The 23,794-nt window shown below is 39.3% G+C and overlaps 1 protein-coding gene across 1 annotated transcript in view; it reads right to left on the bottom strand.

Moving 5' to 3' along the window:
- The window catches only part of FAM186A (family with sequence similarity 186 member A), a 100,508-nt gene that overhangs the window by 10,139 nt on the left and 66,575 nt on the right, over nt 1-23,794 (bottom strand). The window contains 8 exon segments of the mRNA XM_060114187.1: nt 2,748-2,930; nt 3,572-3,714; nt 6,213-6,335; nt 14,890-15,760; nt 15,867-15,957; nt 15,960-16,081; nt 16,083-16,956; nt 16,959-19,361. Of these exon segments, the coding sequence (XP_059970170.1) occupies nt 2,748-2,930; nt 3,572-3,714; nt 6,213-6,335; nt 14,890-15,760; nt 15,867-15,957; nt 15,960-16,081; nt 16,083-16,956; nt 16,959-19,361 (4,810 nt within the window).

Below are 23,794 nucleotides of genomic sequence, written 5' to 3'. Positions count from 1 at the left end.
CATGAAAGAGTCATCTTCAAAAATCTGTTACATCCAGGAAGCAATGATGTGAGAAAATGCAACAGTGATAGTCAGTAAGAACTTTCTCTTTCCCTTTCCCTTTCCCTCTCCTCCCTTCTCAGAACTGTAATCCATAAGAGGTCCAATACTAGCAAGCTGGAAAAGTTGGAACAAAAGCAGTAGGCCACAAAAGAGAAAATAAGCTGTTCATGTCCTTCTTCCCTGACTGTTAAGTTGCAATAGTCTAAGCTGGAAGAGAGGAGAACTTTAAAACAAAATTAAAGCTTTATTATACATGGTTCTGGATATTTTAATTACCGACTAGATAAACTTACATTATTAAAAAGTTACCAGAAATGGGGACTTCCCTGGTGGTCCAGTGGTAAAGAATCCATCTTCCAATGCAGGGGACACGAGTTTGATCCCTGGTCAGGGAATTAAGATCCCACATGCTGTGGGGCAACTGAGCATGCACACCACAACTACTGAGCCTGAGTGCCTCAACTAGAGAGGCCGTGTGCCTGCAAACTACAGAGCCCACGCTCTCTGGAGCCCACACGCCCCAGCAAAAGATCCCGCATGCCACAACGAAGATCCCACCTGCCGCAACTAAGAATAAATATTTGCGATGCAACCAAGAATAAAATAAATAAATAAAATAAATATTTTAAAAAATACTATATAAAAAAAAGTTACCAGAAATGTCATGGAACCATCTAGGTTTTCATTTAGAGGTAGGGTAAGAACTAGCTTCACTGAATAAATGTAAAGGGATGTAAAATCACTTGGGAAAATACCTTAGCCATTTCTTATAAAGTAAATATACACTTATCATACAACCCAGCAATCCCACACTTGGGTATTTTTCTAGGAGAAGTGAAAACTTACATTCACCCCAAAACCTGTGTATGAATTTTTATAGCAGTTTAATTGCCAAAAACTGGAAACAACTCAGATGTCTTTGACCTGGTGAATGGATAAAGTAATATGGTATAGCCATACAGTGGAATAATACTAGCCAGGAAGTAAAAGGAAATGAATTACTGATACATGTAACAACATGGATGAATCACATGAATTATGCCAAGTGGAAAAAGCCAGATTCAAAAGATTACATACTGTATACTTCCATTTATATGACATTCTGGAAAAGAGAAAACTATAGGAACTGCAAGCAGATCAGTGGTTGCCATAACTATGCACTTGTCAAGACTCAGAACTGTACCCTAAAGAGGTTAAATGTATATACATTATACCTTAAAAAAAAAAAATCTATGGAAAGCTCCTTGATTCTGAGTACTTCCAAACAGTAAATTGGAAGTAAGAGTCTCACTAACTTCGTAGGATTTAGCATGAGTAAGAAGTGAATAGTTAGGTCAGTAGTATATCTAATAGTTGAAGCTAGCTGTGGAATGGAGATAAAGGAAATATTATTCAAAGAAAAATTTATACATCTTGTCCCAAGCACTATAGGCATTAAATTAGCAATGTTATCTCTCCAAATAACCTAAGTTAATTAATTTAATTACTCAAAAAATGTAAGGGAAAATGGGAGACAAAAAGAAAGCTGCTTTCTGATTATAACCTATAACTTAGGAGTCATACTTATTCAACTTAATGGTTACATTTGATTTGGTTACTTTTTTTCATGAACACTTGTGCTCACGGTATATGATTTTATATTGTATACATTATATAATATTTTTGCTATTATTTTACTTTATTATCGAATTTTAAGTGTCTTATTTCATGGTGTCTGCTACCTAAACAAATTGATGAGTTAACACTATTTCTTCTTACCCCAGGACTTGGATTTCACCAGAATAAATCAGACTGCTCCCACAAACTCTTTCAGGTTACAAAAGTTCCATTTCTAAATTCTTAGCTTAGAACATTAAATAATTCTCTTACTTGAAAGAGGTAATGGAGACTCCAAAACTCTTCACTTCCACTAGAATGGTTTCCAATAGTTTCAGTGAGAATCTGGTTTAACAGAATTTGGAAATGTGGAACTACATGACCACCTTACCTGTTCTCTCCAAGTCTCTTCAGTGCATCCTGGGAAATAAGCACTGAATTTACTTCAAATTTGGCCTAGATATGACAACTGCATTTAAGGTCATGTTACTGAATCATGAAGTGGGCGAAGGCATTCTACTACGGTCTTTCTGGTTCTTCCAGTAATAAATCCCTAAGGGTGGAATTCAAAGTGGACCTATCTAGTGTTAGATTAGGTTTCATGGTAATTAGGTTTCATGGTATTATAACTGCTTTTTGTCTGTTTGTTTGTTTATATTATTCCAGTAGTGACATCTATAGGCCTATGAAGAGAAACACTAAAAGACTAATGTTGGGGCCTCCCTGGTGGCGCAGTGGTTGGGAGTCCGCCTGCCGATGCAGGGGATACGGGTTCGTGCCCCGATCTGGGAGGATCCCATATGCCGCGGAGCGGCTGGGCCCGTGAGCCATGGCCGCTGGGCCTGCGCGTCCGGAGCCTGTGCTCCGCAATGGGAGAGGCCACAACAGTGAGAGGCCCGCATACCGCAAAAAGGAAAAAAAAAAAAAAAAAAAAAGACTAATGTTGAATTTACCTGTACTATTTTATGGCTGGTGTGAGTCTGACCTCACACCAAAAAACTACTTTTGGCAACTCCCTGGTGCTGTAAGAGAAAATCAAGTTAGGGAAACAAAAGGTATGTGACCAAAGGCCCAATTACCAGAGTGCTCCCTCCCAGTCCTTAACTTACTTTGATTTAATGCATTTAAGAGATCTTCTGAACGTAGAGTGAACATCTAACTGGAGCAGCATAGGAATATCTGGGTACCCACCCAGCTGGGCCCAGAGTGAATACATTGACGTCTTCTCTGTTATTGGGTAACTTGAAGTGGATAAATCAGCATTCCAGATGGCTTCCATTTGGTCTTCTTGTCTAGAGAATCAGAGAGCAAGCACCACTTGGAAGCGTCAAACACTCCTGAACTCCATAGCCATTCAAAAGATATAATTCCTATTCTTGCCCCTTCTCTTCACCACCACCGTGTCCTATAAAGCCCCCCTGGCACCAAGGAACATTAGCTATGCCCACTTTGACTGACAGAAGGATTAAAACAGCAGAATTTGCAGAAATAACATTTTTCCCCCTGAAAGTTGCATTTCCATGACTTCACCTAATACGTTTTAAAACGACTTTCTTAGCTTCATGGAGTATACACTCCATATGCAGGCTATGTTTCCCCCACAGCAGTCTTTTCCCCTTCCTTCCCAAAGTTCCTACCTTCTTAAAAAAAAACAAAACAAGTAATGCTTCTAAGTTTCTTCACTGTGTGTATTAAAATAATGTGTTTCTTTGTAAGGAAGAATCAACTTCATTTTTTTTAAGGAACTCAAAATTAGTTATTAGATATTTAAGTAGAAATAAGCCTTTTGCTAAATTAACTAAGAAAATTAATAACAGTTATGAACCACATCATAACTGTGGAGAAGGGGAAGCTCTGGGGCAGGGGGAAAAAAAGCATGAGGTCCCAGATACTATCGAAAGAAAGTTTAATGTCAGTCTTTCCTACCACATACCTGTACTTATTGAATATGTCATACTTTTTGTCCTCTTCTTTTAGGATTGGCAGTTGAACAAATTTGGTAGAGGCAGATATTTGCTTCTTTTTGATGATCAAAGGGATAGGTTGATTTAGGTTCAATTTATATATCTCTTGAAGCTAATCATAAATAAATCAGAAAAAGGAAATCATGAAAAGAAAGGGCCAAAGTCTTTAGGAAGGTCTTCCTAGCTGGCCTTAGCTAAACTATGACACTTCCTTTTCCTTGGAAAAGGAATTCTCTTTCTCCATGCCCTTTCTCCCTTCCTCCTGCCACTCCTCAACCTCTGCCTGCCTCCAACACACAATTTCAGTGTTGGCAACTGTGATATATAAAAACTGTGGTCCTGCATTAAGTTCTAGTTTTAGTCCTCTCATTTCCTAGCTTTGTGACATCGGGTTAGTTGCTAATTTTTTTTTTTTTTTTTTTGCTGTACGCGGGCCTCTCACTGCTGTGGCCTCTCCCGTTGCGGAGCACAGGCTCCGCGGCCATGGCTCGCGGGCCCAGCCGCTCCGCGGCACGTGGGATCCTCCGGGATAGGGGCACGAACCCGTGTCCCCTGCATCGGCAGGCGGACTCCCAACCACTGCGCCACCAGGGAAGCCCTAGTTGCTAATTTTATCTGCACTTCTTTCTTCTCATTTCTAAAACAAGAATAATAAACACAGGGTTCTTAGGAGAGTTGTGTAAGACAATATATTCATCAGTTGTGAAACATTGTGCAAATATAATGACAGCTAACATTGACTGTCAGGTGCTTTCTATGTATTAATTTATTTGATATTTGCTACCTTAAGAGATAGGTGCTATTATTATCCTTGTCTTCTTACATATGGGGATTTGAAGCTCAGAAAAGTTAAGTGGCTCGCCCAAGGTCTCTTAGCTAGTATGTGGTGAAGCTGATTTGAACCCAATCTGGTAGCAGAACCAACCTCTTGACCACCACTCTGATTCAGTGTAAATATTTATTCATTTCTGCCCTTTTCTTCCTTTTTGCTTTTTCCCCTCCCTTCTTGATGCCTTGATACCCACCTCATCATCTAGATTCTGCCTTTCCTGACCCCAGACCCTTATTAATCCTCTGAAATGCCCTAGACATTGTAATTCCTGTTGGATAGTTCATGACACTGCCAATTCATCTTGCTTTACTCCATTTACATTGGTCATATTTTCCAAACCCAGAACTGTCAAAAATATCCAATTTTTGAGGTCAGAGAGTTTTAATGTTTAAAATGTACTTCTAGGGACTTCCTTGGTAGTCCAGTGGGTAAGGCTCGTTGCTCCCAGTTCAGGGGGCTCAGGTTCAATCCCTGGTTGGGGAATGGGATTCCGCATGCATGCCGCAACTAAGACCTGGTGCAGCCAAAATAAATAAAATAAAATGTAACTTCTGGGGAGTTCCCTGATGGCCTAGTGGTTAGGATTCCAGGCTTTCACTGCTGTGGCCTGGATTCAATCCTTGGTCGGGGAACTGAGATCCTGCAAGCCGCGTGGCATGGCCAAAAAAAAAAAAGAAAAGAAAAAGTAACTTCTGGAAAATTCACAATATGTCTATAATGAGAAGTCTCTCTGTACCTTCTAGAGTAGCAAGTAAACTAATCTTGTAAATTAATTACTTTAGTAAAAGAAAATGATGTATAAATATAAATATTCCTAGAACTCCATGCTGGAGAAAATAATGGGAGCATATAATCCCAGAGCAAAGAACTCTAATCTCAGCTCTATAACTTTTGGAAAGTATCACTTCCAAAAGCATACTGATGGTCATCTCAGAGAGGGCTCTGAGACATAATTGGGTGGATGTCAGAGTTTAGCAGGATCTTCTGTGCCTGGTGCTATGTAAGCAAGTTAAGTAAACCCTTATCTCCTTTTTTTGTAAATGCATATTAAAACTTGCTTTCTGATAGTTTTGAGGAATGTAACCACCAAGAATCAGCTGGAGAGCAGTGACCTCAAGAGATTTCATATCTAGAGGCTGGTAGATGTGGATTGACTAGGAAGGAGTTGAGCATTTCTGGAAGTCTCTCCTATTCTAATCTTTTCTCATCTAGAGAGTCCAGCCAGTATTCCAGTTGTCAATTTAGGAGTTTCACTGAAGTCACAGTGTAGTGGATTGAATGGTGAACTCCCCAGTAGATATGTTCACTCAGAACATGTGAATGTGGCCTTATTTGGAAAAAGGGTCTTTACAGATGTAGTTAAGGATCTCAAGATGAGGTCATCCTGGTTTAACCAGATGGGTCCTAAATGCAATGACACATGGCTTTGTAAGAGGAGAACACAAAACACACTAGGAAGAAGGCCATGGGAAAGACAGAGGCAGAGATTGGAGTTATGCAGCTACAAGCCAAGGAATGCCAAGGATTGTCTATTGCTACCAGAATCTCAAAGAGAGACTTGGAACAACTTTCTCCCTCAGAGCCTCCAGAAGGAACCAACCCTGCCAACACCTTGATTTCTCGAACTGGCCTCGAGAACTGTAAGAGAATACATTTCTGTTGTTTTAAGCCATGAAATTTGTAGTATGTTATGGTATCTCCAGGTAACTTATTTTCAAAGCCTGCCACTTTCACTTTTCTTACAACACACTGGGGAGAGGGAAAAGAAAACAGATTACCTGGCTGAATAAGTACATCATTTTCCTCAGGCACTGATTCAGTTTCTGCGGTAGCGACTTCTGCTTCTCTGTGCAGATCTGCATCACCTTTTTTTGATAGTCATCAATTCTCCTCAGCATTATACATGCACCCCAATGTTCATAGCAGCACTATTTACCATAGCCAAGACATGGAAGCAACCTAAAAGTCCATCAACAGATGAATGGATAAAGATGTGGTATATATATATACAATGGAATATTACTCAGCCATAAAAAGAATGAAATAATGCCATTTGCAGCATATGGATGGACCCAAATTTTATCATATTAAGTGAAGTAAGTCAGAGAGAGAAAGACAAATATCATATGATATCACTGATATGTGGCATCTGAAAAAATGGTACAGGGAATTCCCTGGCGGTCCAGTGGTTAGGACTTCATGCTTCCCTGCTTACACTGCAGGGGACATGGGTTCGATCCCTGGTTGAACTAAGATCCTGCAAGCCACATGGCATGGCCAAAAAACTTATTTACAAAGCAGAAATAGACTCATAGACATAGAAAACAAACTTATGGTTACCAAAGTGGTTACCAGGGGGTGGGGGAGATGAATTAGGAGTTTGGGATTAACATATACACACTACTATATATAAAATAGGTAAACAACAAGGACCTGCTGTATAGCACAGGAAACTATACTCAGTATCTTGTAATAACTATAATGGAAAAGAATCTGAAAAAGAATATATATGTATATATACTTATATGTATATATGTATAACTGAATCACTTTGCAACGAACACAACATTGTAAATTAACTATATATCAATTTTTAAAAATTAAAAAATAAATAAATAAAAATACTTTATTGCTAAAAAATTCTAACAGTCATCTGAGCCGGTAGAGAATCTTGCCTCAGTGCTGATGGCTGCTGACTGATCAGGTGGTGGTTGCTGAAGGTTTGGGTGGCTTTGGCAATTTCTTAAAAAAAGACAACAATGAAGTTTGCCACATCCATTGACTTGTCCTTTTACGAATGATATCTCTGTAGCCTGCAAAGCTGTTTGATAGCACTTTTTGTTTGTTTGATTGATAACATTTTATCCATGGTAGAACTTCTTTTAAAATTGGAGTCAGTCCTCTCAAACCCTGCCACTGCTTTAACAGCTAAGTTTATGTAATATTCTAAATCCTTTGTTGTCATTTCAACAGTCTTCCCAGCGTCTTCATCAGAAGAATCTATCTCAAGAAACCACTTTCTTTGCTCTTCCATAAGAAGCAACTCCTCATCTATTCAGGTTTCATCATGAGATGGTAGCAATTCAGTCCCATCTTCAGGCTCTACTTCTAATTCTAGCTCTCTTGCTGTTTCCACCACATCTGCAGTTACTTCTTACACTGAAGTCTTGAGCTGCTCAGTTATCCATGAAGGTTGGAATCAATTTCTTCTAAACTCCTGTTCACGTTGGTATTTTGCCTTCTTTCCATGAATCATGAATGATCTTAATGGCATCTAGAATGGTGAATACTTTCCAGAAGGTTTTTAATTGACTTTCCCCAGATCCATTATCTATGGCAGCTACCGTATAACCTTATGAAATCTATTTCTTAAATAATAAGACTTGAAAGTTGAAATCACTCCTTGATCCATGGGCTGCAGAGTGGAAGCTGTGTTAGCAGGCATGAAAACAACGTGAATCTTAATGGAGATTAAGATTAATGGAGCATCTCCATTAGAGCTCTTGGGTGACCAGGTGCATTGTCAATGAGCAGTAATATATATATATATGTATATATATATATATATATATATATATATTTTTTTTTTTTTTTTTTTTTTTTTTTTTTTTTTTTGCGGTACGTGGGCCTCTCAGTGTTGTGGCCTCTCCCATTGCGGAGCACAGGCTCTGGGCACGCAGGCTCAGCGGCCATGGTTTACGGGCCCAGCTGCTCTGCGGCATGTGGGATCTTCCCGGACCGGGGCACGAACCTGTGTCCCCTGCATCGGCAGGCGGACTCTCAACCACTGCGCCACCAGGGAAGCCCAGCAGTAATATTTTGAAAGGAATCTTTTTTTTCTGAGCAGTAGGTCTCAATAGTAGGCCTAAAATATTTAGTAAACCATGTTGTTAATAGTTGTGCTGTCATCTAAGCTTTGTTGTTCCATTGATAGCAGAGTAGATTTAGCATTTTAATTTAGCATGGTTAATGAGCACTGGCTTCAACTTAAAGTCACCAGCTGCATTAGCCCCTAACAAGAGAGTCAGCCTGTCCTTCAAAGCTCTGAAGCCTTGAAGCCAGGCATTGACTAATCCTCTCTAGCTATGAAAGTCCTAGATGGCATCTTCTTCCAATGTAAGGCTGTTTTGTATACATTAAAAATCTGTTTTTTAATATAGCCACCTGCATTACTTATTTTAGCTAGATCTGGATAACTTGCTCCAGCTTCTACATTAGCACTTGCTGCTTCACCTTGCACTTTGATGTTATGAAGAGGCTTCTTTCCTTAAACCTCATAAATCAACCTGTGCTAGCTTCAGACTTTTCTTCTGCAGCTTTCTCACCTCTCTCAGCCTTCATAGAATAGAAGAGACTTAGGGCCTTGCTCTGGATTAGGCTTTCAATTAAGGGAATGTCGTGGCTGGTTTGATCTTCTATCCAGACCACTAAAACTTTCTCCACATCAGCAATAAGGCTGTTTGTCTTTCTTATCATTCATGTGTTCACTAGAGTAGCACTTTCAATTTCCTTCAAGAACTTTTCCTTTGCATTCACAGCTTAGCTAACTGTGTAAAAGGCCTAGCTTTCAGCCTTTCTCAGCTTTCAACATGCCTTCCTTACTAAGCTCATTCATACCTAGCTTTTGACTTAAAGTGATAAAGTGAGAGACATGAGACTCTTCCTTCCACTTTAACACTTAGAGGCTATTGTAGGGTTATTAATTGGCCTAACTTCAATATTGTTGTGTGTCTCAGGGGATAGGGAAGCCCAAGGAGAGGGAGAGAGATGGGGGAACGGCCGATTGGTGAAGCAGTCAGAACACACAAAACATTTATCATTTAAATTCGCCATCTTATATGGATATGGTTCATTGTGCCCCAAAACAGTTACTGGTTTCCACCGACACACACACACACACACACACACACACACAACTTTGCTTCTTTCTTCCTTTCTTTGTCCTGCTAGACTCTCTACCTTTGCTGCCTTACTGACTTTTACTAGTTCTTTGAGACAGAGTTCAAAGGTCTGGACTCCTAGAAGCTTTACCTAACTCTCCCCTCTCCTCAGTCCTCTTGTATAGAGTAGCTGATACATTCTTTCCACATCATACTATATACTCATCTGTTTGTATGACTGTCTCTTAGTAGACTTTGAGTGCCTTCAAGGCAGGGATATGGCTTATCCATTTTTGTATCCTTCCACCTCTACCCCCTGGGCCTAACCCAGCCCCTGGCTTGTAGTGGATATTTTAAATGTTGATGAATTAAATGATAAGTTAAATCCTATTTAGTCACCACAACATTTAGTATCTTTAAGAACTTTCTTCAATATATATGGAAATGAAATGTTTCATTATCAGCATCTGGTGTAATTTTACATTCTTTCCATCATTGCTTTTCAGGTATATTACACTGATCATGTGGTAATACAACTCTAAAACTGTATTTTAGCATTTAAACATGGAATCTTTACTTACAGAGGTTCTACAAAACTTTCTTTATTCAAAAATAGTTTATATTATTATACTTTATGTTTTCTCTCCCATATAATGTTAGAATCTTCTTGACTCAGCCATTTTTATTATGGAATCTTTCATCTGTCAATACTTAATTCCTTGTTATACCTGTTGGTGATTTGATTATTATAACATTAAATATTAAAGAAGAGCTTTCTGAAAAATGAACAAATTGATCCTTGATGGGATTAAAGTTATAAGTGTATAAATTAAATATTGTTGTGAAATGTTGATCTATATATTTCATTTTTTTTTTTTTTTTTTTGCGTTATGCGGGCCTCTCACCGTTGTGGCCTCTCCCGTTGCGGAGCACAGGCTCCGGACGCGCAGGCCCAGCGGCCATGGCCCACGGGCCCAGCCACTCCGCGGCATGTGGGATCTTCCCGGACCAGGGCACGAACCCGTGTCCCCTGCCTCGGCAGGCGGACTCTCAACCACTGTGCCATGAGGGAAGCCCATATTTCAATTTTTAAATGATTTTACTAAAACATCATATCACTTAGATCTTCAAAATCTTCACTAAAACTAAACAAACGTAATTGCCATATAAAAATTAAGGAAGTTGTCATAGAATTCCCCCCCAAAAGTACCAAGCCCATATAATATCATAGGTGAAATCTACCAAACTTTCAAAGAATAGCTGATTTTATCATTAAACTGTTCCAGAGCATAGAAAATAAATAAGCTTTCACATTTTTTAAATGATATAAACTTAAAATTATACCAAAATTTGACAAAGATAGCACCAAAAGAAGTAAACCACCAAACTTACTAATGAATATCAATGCAAAGTAAAATCCTAAATAAAATATTAGCAAATGTAACACATTCAAAGAAAGGCACAACAAGGACAAATTCCAGGGATGCGATGATGGTTTTAAATAATTAATCATATTAATAGATCTGAGGAGAAAATATGTTCTCTAATAACCATGAAAATGAAGTGCTGAAATCACATTTAACAAAATGTGATTTAATAAATTTAACAAAATTCAACATCCTCTCTTGATTTAAAAAAAATAACAAAACAGGAACTGATGGATACTTCTTTAATATGATAAAATATATTTCAACCCCAAAGCCAGCATTTTTTAATGACATATACTAGAAAGATGTCCACTATCACCACTATAATAATTAGCAATGAAAGGACTTACATTTTGGCATTCTGAGTCACAAAGGAATGGGGAAGATAACCCCCCTCAAAATGAAATTGACTAAGGTTAAAGTTGTTTTGTAACTTTTTCAGAAAGGAGAATATAAATATAAACAATCCTTTTAAATGTTCTTGAAGGTGAGTTTTTCCTAGAAAAAAATAACATGGGACCATGGAAGGGCACTACTAGCTGTTACTCAAGGCGAGTCAAATGAACAAAGATGGCCTTGTGGCCACATCACCAATATTTTTTGATATAGTTCTAAAGGTACTAATCAATTCAGGTAGACAGGGACAGAAATGAGATGTTTAAAAGTTGGAAATTCTAGATGTAGAAAAATATTATTTGCAGGTGATATGATTATGTAATTGGAAAACTCAAGAATATCAACTGAAAAACTATCATGCTTTTGAATACAGTAAGATGGCTGCATACAAAATTGATATAGAAAAATCTAGCCTTCATTTATACAAATAACAACCAGTTAGAAGGTATCATAGAAGAAGAGAGTCCATTTACACTAGTAACAACAAAAATAAAAACTAGCAAGATATACACATATGGCAGAATATGTAAGAGCTAGATGAAAACTTTAGAATGCTCCAACAGGACACACGCACACACACACACACACGTGCACACGCACACACACACGACCTGAACAAAAACAAAGGTATATCATTTTCTTGAATAGGAAGACTATATTAGTAAAGATTAACTGGGTTTTGCTGTTTGTAAACAAAAGTTTACCTTTTGCTCATACTACAAATCCATCATAGCTTTGCAGGGAACGAGCTTCATTCTTTACTCTCAGGAACACAGGCTAACAGAACAGTCATCACCTTGAACACTATAAGTTATCATACCAGAGGAAAAGGAGACTCTAGAGGATCTCAAACTGACAATGATAAGCTTAGGACAGAAATGATACACATTAATTCTGCTCACATCTCATTGACAAGTACTGGCAAATAGTACTAACTACCACGAAGATTCAGCATCATAAAAATAAAACTACAATAAATAACAGAGAATAGAAGTAACTCATCTATATGCAATCAGTAAAAAATAATAGAAAATCCAGTTATGGACTTAAATGATACAACAATTTATGACGAAGCTACATTCAAATCAGTGGGGGAAAAGGTAGATTATTTTGTAAATAGTGATGGGGCAACTGTGCAGCCATGTGGGGGAGTGAAAAACATCACACCTATATCTCACAACAGAAAGCTTAGAATCGAAGACTTAAATGTAAAACAAACAAAAAACTAATAACCAACCATAAAAGTACTAAAAGCAACCTAGAAATAATTTTTTTATATTTCTCATAGTGGAGAGGGCCTTTCTAAATATGGTACAAAGCATTATTGCAAATATTGATATAGGGATTTCCATGGTGGTCCAGTGGGTAAGACTCCAAGTTCCCAGTGCAAGAGGCTTGGTTTCGATCCCTGGTCAGGGAACTAGATCCCGCATACATGCCACAACTAAGAGTCCGCATACCACAACTAAGAAGTCCACATGCCGCAACTAAGACCCAGTGCATCCAAAATAAATAAATTAATATTTAAATAAGAAAATGATATAAACACATAAAAATCAAAATTTTTTTAGAAAGCAGAACCCACCAAAAGCAGAGTCAAAACACAAGTGGGGGAAATTTAGCAATTTATATCACAGACAAGGGACTAATTTTCCAAATATTTGAACAGACCCCACGAATCAATTAAAAAAGCAACTTGAGGGCCTCCCTGGTGGCGCAAGTGGTTGAGAGTCCGCCTGCCGATGCAGGGGATACGGGTTCGTGCCCCGGTCTGGGAGGATCCCATATGCCGCGGGGCGGCTGGGCCCGTGGGCCATGGCCGCTGAGCCTGCGCGTCCGGAGCCTGCGCGTCCGGAGCCTGTGCTCCGCAACGGGGGAGGCCACAACAGTGAGAGGCCCGCATACTGCAAAAAAAAAAAAAAAAAAATTAAAAAAAAAAAAAAAAAAAAAGCAACTTGACAACCCAGTTGAAAAATGGGCAAAGTATTGAATAGAATCTTCACAGAAAATAAAATACAGATGGCTCTTAAGTCTATGAAAAGATGCTTAACCTCAACCGATAATAAAAGTAATGCAAATTAAAGCATTGAAATGCCATATTTTATCTATTACATTGGCAATGAACCAAAAAATTGATACTATTTCATGTTAGTATCAATGCTAACTGATAACTGATGCTAACTGATGTGGGGAAGTACTCTTTTATAATGCTGACCAGTGTATAAATTGTTACAACCTCTTTGGAGAACAATTTGACAAAAATCTATCACAATTACAAAATGCTTACCCTTCATCTAGAAATTCTACTTCTAGGAATGAACATATATGAATACATATGTATATACAAGATTGTTAATTGAAATACATTTTTTATAATGCAAAATATTGAAAACAACATAAATGTTCATCAGAGGTTAAGTAAATTCTGGTAAATCTAGACTTTGGAATACTATGAAACTATAAAATGGATGAGTAGCCTCTTTATATATTAATACCTAAATTCTAACTTGTTATAAAAAAATCAAACATTGTAACTTTAAAATTTATAAAATTTATAAAATTTTATAAAATTTAAAAAATTTATAAAGAGAGGGATAAAAGAGCATATATACTTTTCTGCATATGCAGAAAATATTTCTGGGTGGAATACATTAGTAGCCCTAGGGGAGGGGCCTAATGGCCAAGAATAGGACTATTAAGGAGGCTTTTCACTCTACCATTTATATTTTTAAAATATCGTATCAAAAGAAAAATATATTGTACCAGGTGAATGTGCAACTTATTTATTTTAATTTAAATATAACAAAGGAAAAAAGACATAAGGGAACTGGAGAATGACCAGAAACATGTTATTTAAAGTTCTCAAGTGGATGAAAGTGTTTAAAAACACGTAAAAACAGATTTAAAGGGCTAGGAATATTCATTCTGGAAAGAGAAAACTAAAGACAGCTATAGAGCAGAATATTTTTCAACAATTCTAAGATAAGCTTTGAAATGAAAATTTCTGCCTATATACTGGATGTCTTTCTTTTGCACCTTGTTGTTCCAGTGCTTAGTTTTCAAATGAATTCAATCCTCAAAAATGTAAATTTCGTGAGAACAGGGTACTTTGTTTTATTCACTACTGTATCCCTGGCACCTAGAACAAGGCCTGCCACAAAGTACACATTCAACAAATATTTGTTGAATAAATTACATAGAATGTTCCTATAATTAATGATAGCTTTTTCTATCATAGGTCTTAGTTTGGCATCTTGTAATTTTAGGTTAAAAAAATTCTCCATATAAGCTAACACAATATCGTAAATTAACTATTAAAAAAGGGGGAAAAATTCTACAATAAAAAATAACTTTTTTTTTTTTTTTTTTTTTTCGGTACGCGGGCCTCTCACTGTTGTGGCCTCTCCCGTTGCAGAGCACAGGCTCCGGACGCGCAGACTCAGCGGCCATGGCTCACGGGCCCAGGCGCTCCGCGGCATGTGGGATCTTCCCGGACCGGGGCATGAACCCGTGTTCCCTGCATCGGCAGGTGGACTCTCAACCACTGTTCCACCAGGGAAGTCCAAAGATAACTTTTTTTAAATCCCCCAAATAGTAAGTTGGTAACCTCAAACACAAAGTCCAAGGATGGCAGACTGATATTTGCAATTTTAAAAAGCCAGGGTGGGCTTCCCTGGTGGCACAGTGGTTGAGAGTCCGCCTGCCGATGCAGCGGACACGGGTTCGTGCCCCGGTTGTAAAGCTTTTGTCGCCTGATTTAAGAGAATCAGGTTCTTCTGCTGAGCCTCCACATCAACAAAATAGTTCTGTCTTTGAGCTCTTGGGGATTAGGAAGTGGGCACCATCATCTTGGGTTTCTTGGTACCTGAAAGTGAAGTCAGTATCCAGGGCTTATCTATAGGGGGAAATCGGGATTTCTGGTCCCATTCAGAAGGTGAGCTCTGTGATGTTTTGGGTAGTTGAGTAGTAAGAGAAGGTAGTGATATTACAGGCTTAATGAGAGTAGGAAGGGCCCCCTCATCAATGTAAGGGGTTTGGGATACTGGTGTCCTGTAATCAGTGAGATAGGACTTAAATGTTCTAAATTGTTCCATAGCAAAAGGATCTCGGGGTCTCTGGATTTCTTCATAAGTGTCAGAGACCTCTGATATTTGGAACTTCTTAGTGGTGAAAGGGGCTTGAGGTACCTTGAAACTTGGAGCACTGGGATGGACCATTGCTGATTTAGGTTTCAGAGAAGAAATAATTGACAATCTTTCCTTACTTTTCTTAGAGACAGGAGAGGACAAATTTTTCTGGGGCTTTCCAGGGGTTGAGGGAGCCCATAGTGTAGAGGGATGCCCAGGGGTGGGAGGGATCTGTAGTGGGGAAGCTTGCCCAGGAAGGGTCCATGGTGACAGATGCTGCCTAAGGGTAGAAGGGGCTTGTAGATAGGGAGATTGCTCATGGATGGCAGAGGTCTGGAATGCCTGAGGCTGCCCAGAGAGGGTTAAGGGTCCAGATTCCAATAGTTCCTCAGGGGTGGAAGAGGTCCCAGGAACCAAGCACTTCCCAGGAGAGAAAGGAGCCCAGATACTGGGAATCTGTGCAGAGGTGGCTGGGACTCCAGATATAAGGGGCTGTCTGGGGTCAAGAAGGGGCTTCGATATCAGAGGCAACTGGGGAGTCACAATGTCCCTAGATATGAAGAATTGCCTAGAACTAAGAAAGGCCTGGTGCAAGGGGCTGCCCTGGAGTGGGAGAGGGCCCAGATATTGGGCTGGGGACTGGAGCTGGGAACCGAACAGAGGTGGATTGACCCTTAGAAACTGGGGTCTTCTAGAGGAAGGAAAAGTCTGTGGTGCCAGGAGCCTCCTGGGTTCTGAAGGAATCCTCATTCCCAAGGATTTCCCAGGGACAGAGGGGACTTGTGTAAGAGGAGACCTTGATATCTGCAAAGGAGTAGAATATAGGGGACTTCTCAGCAACAGGAGCAGATGATACTGGGGACTGCTTAGGAATGTGAGGAGCACGTGTTGTGATAGATTTATGAATAATGGAAAAGATCCCAACTTCCAGGGTATGTCCTGAAGGAGGACCAGCCCTGGGCGGTAAGGACTGCTCATTAATGAGAAGAGCTCCTAATTTTAGGTCCTGCTCAGACCCGAGAGTAATACCCATGGACTGGGCCTGTCCTGGGGTGAAAGGGGCTCCCAAAGGTTGGATTTGTTCTGGGATGTGGGGAGATTCTAAGGTATAGTTGTTATCTGAGGTGGGAGGAACTCCTAATTCCTCAAACTGTTCTGGAGAGAGAGAAACCCCCAATGCTTGAGCCTGTCCTAAAGTGAAAGGGGCCCCCAAGTCCTGGGTCTGCTGAGGGGTGACATGGATCCCCAGTGCCTGGGCCTGTTGAGGGGTGAGAGTGACCCCCAGTGCCTGGGCCTGCTCAGGGATGACAGGGATCCCCAGGGCCTGGACCTGCTCAGGGGTGAGAATGATCCCCAGTATCTGGGCCTGCTGAGGGGTAAGAGTGACCCTCAGTGTATGGGCCTGCTCAGGTGTGTGGACTGCTCCCAAACCCTGAGACATCTTAGGAGTAGGGGTTTCCCCCAATTCCTGAACCCGATGAGAGGTGGGAGTGATTCCCAGTGCCTTGGCCTCTTCAGGGGTGAAGTCAATTTCTATTGCCTGGGCCTGCTGAGGGGTAAGAGTAATGGACACTGTGGGAGACTGTCCAGAAATAGAAAAGGCTCCTGGTGAGGAAGATTGTGTAGAGATGGGAGGAATGATTGGTATGGGGTGCTTTCCATCAGCCAGATTCTCTAATTTCTTAAGATTCCCATTAACTCTCTTCTTTGGTGTAACTGCAATGCCTCTTTTCGTGTGCTCTGCCACCTGGAAGACAGTGTCACTGGAGTGTGACTGAGCACCTGTTCTGGTTGTTCAAAAGTTTTCATCTCCTTTGCTGTTTTCTGCCTCTGCCTTTCATGGTCCTCTACCTTTCTCCTTGGCTTCTGCTTCTCCTTCTCTCTCTCCCAACTGCTTTGTTGCTCCAGATATCTCACTGCCTTCAGAACCTGCATAATCTGCTGTCCTTTCTCCTTCTTCAAGGGCACTCCTTGTTCTTTCATTTTTTGCTTCCATGCTTCCAGCTGCTGCTGCTTTGACTTCTGATGCCCTTCTTTCTCCTCTTCCCTTTTGTTTTGCTTCTCATCTGGCTCAATCTGCCTTTGCATCCTCTGTTTTTGTTGTCCCTTCCACACCTCTTCTTCCTGCCACTGTTTCTGCTTCTGTTGCCCTCGCCTTCCCTCCTTCATTGGGAACCATGCCTCTTCCTTTTCCAAATTCTTATTTATCATCTCATAGCTCCTTTCTTCTAGCCTTTGTTTTTCCTTCTCCTTATGGTCTTTCCCTACTGTTGAGGCTACAGGAGCATCCCTTTCACTTTCTATTTCAGCCAAGATCATTTGTATTAAATTGTCAGTTAGTGGGTCAAGGCTCTCCTGTGAAAGTAAGGTGCTAATTTCCAACTTTGCACTAATCTGCTTCTGAAAATGCAGTTCTGGCATAAATGAGACCACCTTTTTTCGTTTCATAGGTTTCTCTCCAATTTGTCCTGCATTTTTTATATCTTTGTATTTTCTCAAGATTTTTATCACAGTTTCAGCCACTTTTTGGAAATATTCCTCAATTTTTGCCTTTATGATTCCTAATTTTTCAACTTCTGCTCTTTTTAATATTAACTCTTCTTTTGACCTAGTCTTTTTATCCAAAGGCTTTCCTATGTTATCAATTTTCTCTTTTAGGAATGACACTATGGCTTTCTGAAATTCTTCTAGGTTACTCTGTTCTCTTTTGCCATCTGGAATTCCTGAAGTCTCTTTAGTTATCCTAGATTGTGATTTAACAAGTTCAAGAGACTTGACTTTCTTGGCGAAGACTGACATATCCTTCTCTTCAGTTTTTTCTTCTTTGTTTATAATGGTTCCTGGAGAGATTTGGTGTTTCTTTCCTTTCATTTTCATTTTCTCAGGGGAATAATCAAGTTGGCTCAACCTGGATGGCTCTGCTTGGCTACTCATCTCACTTCTGCCTTCTTTGTCCATTGACTCAGTGATGAGTTCCTCTTTATTCTCTGAAGAAATTTGACTTTTGCTATGTGAATATTCAGGTTTGGCTTTCCTGAGTCTTTCCCTTATACTACTTGTTCCACTTTTGCCACCTTGGCTCTTTGTGTCAGAAGGGAAATCAGAAGGCAAATGTTGACTTTTTGATTCAGTGAGTGACTTTGATTTGTCTTCAGAAAAGAATTTTATTTCTTTTCTCTTCTTTTCTAGTGCTTGTATTTCAAAGTGGTGATCAAGTTTGGTCCCTGCGACTTTCTGTTTACCTTTATCATCATTCACATTTGGTTCAGAGATCTCCTGCACATATGGGCCTTTTGTGCGCTTTCCTTTCTGTGATTGGTACTGATCAGTCCCATCTTTCTGAAAGGCACCGCCTTTCTTCACTGATATCTTATCTGTTATGATATCTTCACTGATCTCTTCAGAAGACTTTTTCTGTTTTTTTTCAGGTAAAGAGTATTGCTGGTCAGTTATATCTGAAATCGTCTCACTTTGGGCTGTATATAAAGGAGATGTGTCCCATTTGATCCCCAAGGCTTTGGTCCCTTTTGGGGGGGCCTCATCTACAACGATTTCAAATTCTTTGGCCAAAATTTTATCTATACTGTCTTCTGTTTCAGCTTGGTTAATGGCTAATTGTGTAGAAAGCTCAGGTAACACTCTCAGTGTTGATGTGGGCAATGCTTCATGTTCTACGCCTTTGGATTGAATAAGGTGTTCATATTTTTCTTCTGCTTCTTGAAGTTTCTGCTGAAGCATTTCATTTTTTTTACTGAGATCTTGTATTATCTTCAGGGAAATCTCTTTTTCTCTTTCACTTGTCTCATTTGTATACATACTGGCACTTTGGAGATTAATAACTTTCACTTCATCATTTAGTGTACTCAAAGCTTTAGAAAGGTTTACTATTGTTGATGATATATATTTAATAGCATTTTTTTCCAATTTATTGAACACTGCAGTACCTATGAGTTCCTCTAGCATATCTTGGATTTCTGAAACCTTTGTATTTGTTTCAAATTGATCACTAATCATCTGATCTGGTCTTAAAGCATGAGCTGTTGCAGGTTGCTTTATAACTCTTTCTTTCCAAGATTTCCATAGAGGACCTCTAGATGCTAGAAGAAATAAATAAATAAATGAATAAAATAATGAGATTGCATTTCTTCTTTTGTGCTGTGCTCTATGTTTAAGCCTAAGGAATTTAGCCTAAATTAACAGACAGATATAGGATAAAGTTTCATCAGGAAAGTTTGGCCCCAAAATAAACAGCATTATTTTCAAAAGAATGACTCTTTTCCCACAATCATCTAGAAGTTCTTCGTCCAGAGTTTAGGAGAAGAACTCAGCTGTGACCTCAACTTCCTTTCTATTACAATTTTGAGATTAGACATAAGGTAAACCAGAACTTTCCTTTGATTTTGATTATGCTTGGTGCTTTCCATTTGCTTTCTTGGGTTCCTATCTTTCTTTTCTCCCTTTTCTGAGTTGAAGCTAACCTTGGTTCTTTCAAAAGGATCACAGAAGAATAGAAGGCAAACATTTGAAGGGATTTCCAAAATGGCTGAATGAGAAACTCAGCAAATTTTTCCTAAAAAGGCAATGAAAAAACTGAGGAAAACTGCCAGAAACAATCATTTTAGGACGTTGGAAACTGACCAAAGGCATACAACAAATTGAGAAGAATTTATTCAAGAAAAATTTGCTATGATGTTTTAGCCTGGAGCTGCTTCCATCTCCAACTCCCTAGCCCTATGGCCTGAGTTCTACCAGAGTGAGGCAGCCTGTGAGGACTGACAGCTCTACTGCCTGAGGGGGTTGATTTGATCTAGAGCAAAGCAATTCTTTAACAATACTACTTTAACCCATACACAGATCCATTAGCAAAGAGTAGAAGCCTTACTGGATCAATCTGGATTAATTAATGATTGACTAATCACTGACTGACAACTAAGCTATGCTGACCCAAAAGTAACCCCTAAAATTCAGGCTTAAAAATAAAAATAAACAAACAAAAAAAAACACAGCTGAGCAGAGATATTAGTGGCTGCCCACTTTGGGGGATACAGACTCCACCAAATTAGTCCAGACAAGTCACTAAAAAACAAACCAAAAAGGCAACAAAAACAAACTCTGGAGGTTGTAAGGAGAATCAAAATCCAGAGTTGCTACAATATATTACCTAAAATGTCCAGTTTTCAACATAAAAAAAAAGCATGCAAAGAAACAGAAAAGTGTGACCCATACACAGGAGGAAAAGCAGTCAGTAGAAATTGTCTCAGGGACCAGGGAGAGGAGGTGGGCAGATGTTGGACTTATCAGAAAAAAGAAGCAGTTATAAATACGTCCAAAAAACTAAAAGAAACCATATTTTAAAATAAAAGTATGATGACAATTACTCATCAAATAGAGCATATCATTAAAGAGATGAAAACTGGAAAACCAAGTGGAAAAATTGGAGTTGAGTAGTACAATAACTGAAATGAAAAATTCACCAAAAGGGCTCAACAGCATGTTTGAGCTTACAAAAGAAAATAACCAGCAAACCTGATGCTAGATTACTAGAGATTGTCTACTCTGAAGAACAGGGAGGAAAAAGAATAAAGAAAAATGAACAAAGCCTCAGAGACTTGTAAGATACCATCAAGCATACCAATGTACAAGCAATAGAAGTCCCAGAAGAAGACAGTAGGGCATTAAAAATATTTGAAGAAATAATGGCCAGATCATCCCAAATTTGATGAAAAACATTAATCAACACGTTCAAGAAGCTCAGCAAATTCTAAGTAGGCTAAATACCGAAAGATCGATACCTAGAACATCATAGTCAAACTGTTGAAAGCCAGACAAAGTGAGAATCTTTAAAGCAAAAAGAGAAAAATGATTCATCACAATCAAAGGAGACTCATTTAGAACAGGGGAACCACAGTAAATTTAACAGGTCACTTCTTATCAGAAACAGTGGAGGCAGAAGGCAGTGGGATGGTATATTCAAAGTGCTGAAAGAATAATACTATTAACCAAGAATTCTATATCCAGCAAAACTATTCTTCAAAAATAACCAGCAAACTTGATGCTAGATTACTAGAAGTTAAGACATCCATTCCCTGAAATAACACTCTTCCCAAAGTAGCATGAATGTACAGCCCTCATAACCATCATTATTGCATGTTTTTAAACACTTCTCTAAATGTATTACAGAAGAGCAATCACATCCATTCACTGAAATAACATTCCTGTCAGAGTTGCTTTCAGTGAACACTCATATATCCATAGTTAGTACATGTATTTTTATACTCTTCTCTAAATACATTACAGAATGTCTGTCACATCCATTCACTGAAGTAAGTACATGCTTCTCAAAGTAGCATGCATGTACAACTCTTTTTTTTTAATGAAGGTAAGAAATAATATATACTGACAGCAAGTAAGCATATGAGAAGATGCTCAATATCACTTGTCATTAGAGAGTTGAAATTACAATGAGATACTGTTACACACCTATTAAAATATCTAAAAAAAAACAGGTAATACCAATGCTAGCAAAGATATGGAGTAACTGGAACTTTTGTTTATTGCTGCTGGGAATGAAAAATGGTACAGATACTTGAGAAGACATTTTGGCAGTTTCTTACAAAATTACTTACAAAATAATGTAGTCTTTTCTTAAATTTACTACTACTATTTATTTATTTATTTATTTATTTATTTATTTTTGCCTGCATGGGGTCTTTTTTGCTATGCATGGGCTTTCTCTAATCGTGGTGAGTGGGGCTATACTCTTCATTGTGGTGCGCGGACTTCTCATGGCTTCTCTTGTTGTGGAGCACAGGCTTTAGGCATGCGGGCTTCAGTAGTTGTGGCATGTGGGCTCAGTAGTTGTGTCTCGTGAGCTTTAGAGCGCAGGCTCAGTAGTTGTGGTGCACAGGCTTAGTTGCTCCGCGGCATGTGGGATCTTCCCAGACCAGGGATCAAACCTGTGTCCCTGCGTTGGCAGGCGGATTCTTAACCACTGCACCACCAGGGAAGTCCCAAATATTTATTTATTTATTTGACTGTGCCAGGTCTTAGTTGTGGCACGCACGATCTTTGTTGCGGTGTGCAGACTTCTTAGTTGCGGCATGTGGACTCTTAGTTGCGGCATGTGGGATTTAGTTCCCTGACCAGGGATGGAACCCGGTCCTGCATTGGAAGCATGGAGTCTTGACCACTGGACCACTAGGAAAGTCCCAATGTAGTCTTATATGATTCAGCAATCATGCTTCTAGGTATCTACTCAGTTAATTTGAAAACTTACGTCCACACTAAATACTTGCATGAGAATGTTTATAGTAGCTTTATTCTTTTTTTTTTTTTTTTTCTTTTTGCGGTATGCGGGCCTCTCACTGTTGTGGCCTCTCCCGTTGCGGAGCACAGGCTCCGGATGCACAGGCCCAGCGGCCATGGCTCACGGGCCCAGCCGCTCCGCGGCATATGGGGTCCTCCCAGACCGGGGCACGAACCCGTATCCCCTGCATCGGCAGGCGGACTCTTAACCACTGCGCCACCAGGGAGGCCCAGTAGCTTTATTCTTAATCACCAAAACCTGGAAGCAGCCAAAATGTCCTTCAATAGGGAGATAAACAAACTGTGGTACATCTATACAATGAAATATTATTCAGCAATAAAAAGAAATAATCTATTAAGCCACAAAAAGTTATGGAGGAAACTTAAATGTGTATTGCTAAGAGATAGAAACCTGTCTGGAAAAGCTACATACTGCATAATTCCAATTATATGACATTCTTGACAATTCAAAACTGTAGGGACTCTAAAAAAGCAGTGGTTGCCAGAGTCTTGGAGAGAGAGGGGAAGGATTAAACACAGGGGAGTTTTAGGATGGAGAAACTATTCTGTATGATAGTCTAAAGGTGGATACATGACAATATACATTTGTCAAACCCTACAGAACTCTACAGTACCAAGAGTGAAACTATGTAGGCAAATTTTTAAAAGTAACCATCTAGGAGGTAAGGGGATCCCAGGAAGGAATTCATACTGTGATACGAGAATCTAACCATATTAGAAATGTATGACCCAACCTCACTGAAAGAAATGGCAGTGGTGGGGAAGAGGGAGTGTTGCTGACCTAAGTAACTGGAAATGAAAGGATTCTGTAAGACCAAGGCAAAAGGAACTACATATGAGGGCTGTACTGTAGTTGATAAGTTGTTTCCCATAGTAGTATGGGTTAATAATTCTGATATTGCTATACATGTATACTGGACTGAACAATTAAGTAAATGGATGGCAGATGGTAGGAACAGGTTCCTCACTGTTTTGGGTAGGAATTTACTGATAAGCAAGGGGAGGGAGCTAGAATGATCCATGTGATAATGAATTAGAGTTAGAGACATTGACAAGAACTCATGTTTAGCTTAATGTAGTTAGAGATGATTATATACATAAATGTTTATAGATATGTGTATATTCATGGGTCAGCACACGCACACATTTTTTTTGCTCTGTCAGATGAGAGGGCCAAGGGAATTCCCTGGTGCTCCGGTGGTTA

The sequence above is a fragment of the Mesoplodon densirostris genome, chromosome 11 (assembly GCF_025265405.1).
Source record: "Mesoplodon densirostris isolate mMesDen1 chromosome 11, mMesDen1 primary haplotype, whole genome shotgun sequence".
NCBI classification, from domain to species: Eukaryota; Metazoa; Chordata; class Mammalia; order Artiodactyla; family Ziphiidae; genus Mesoplodon; species Mesoplodon densirostris.
Note: the sequence above shows the minus strand (reverse complement) of the source record. Positions and strands in the feature narration are given on the sequence as shown.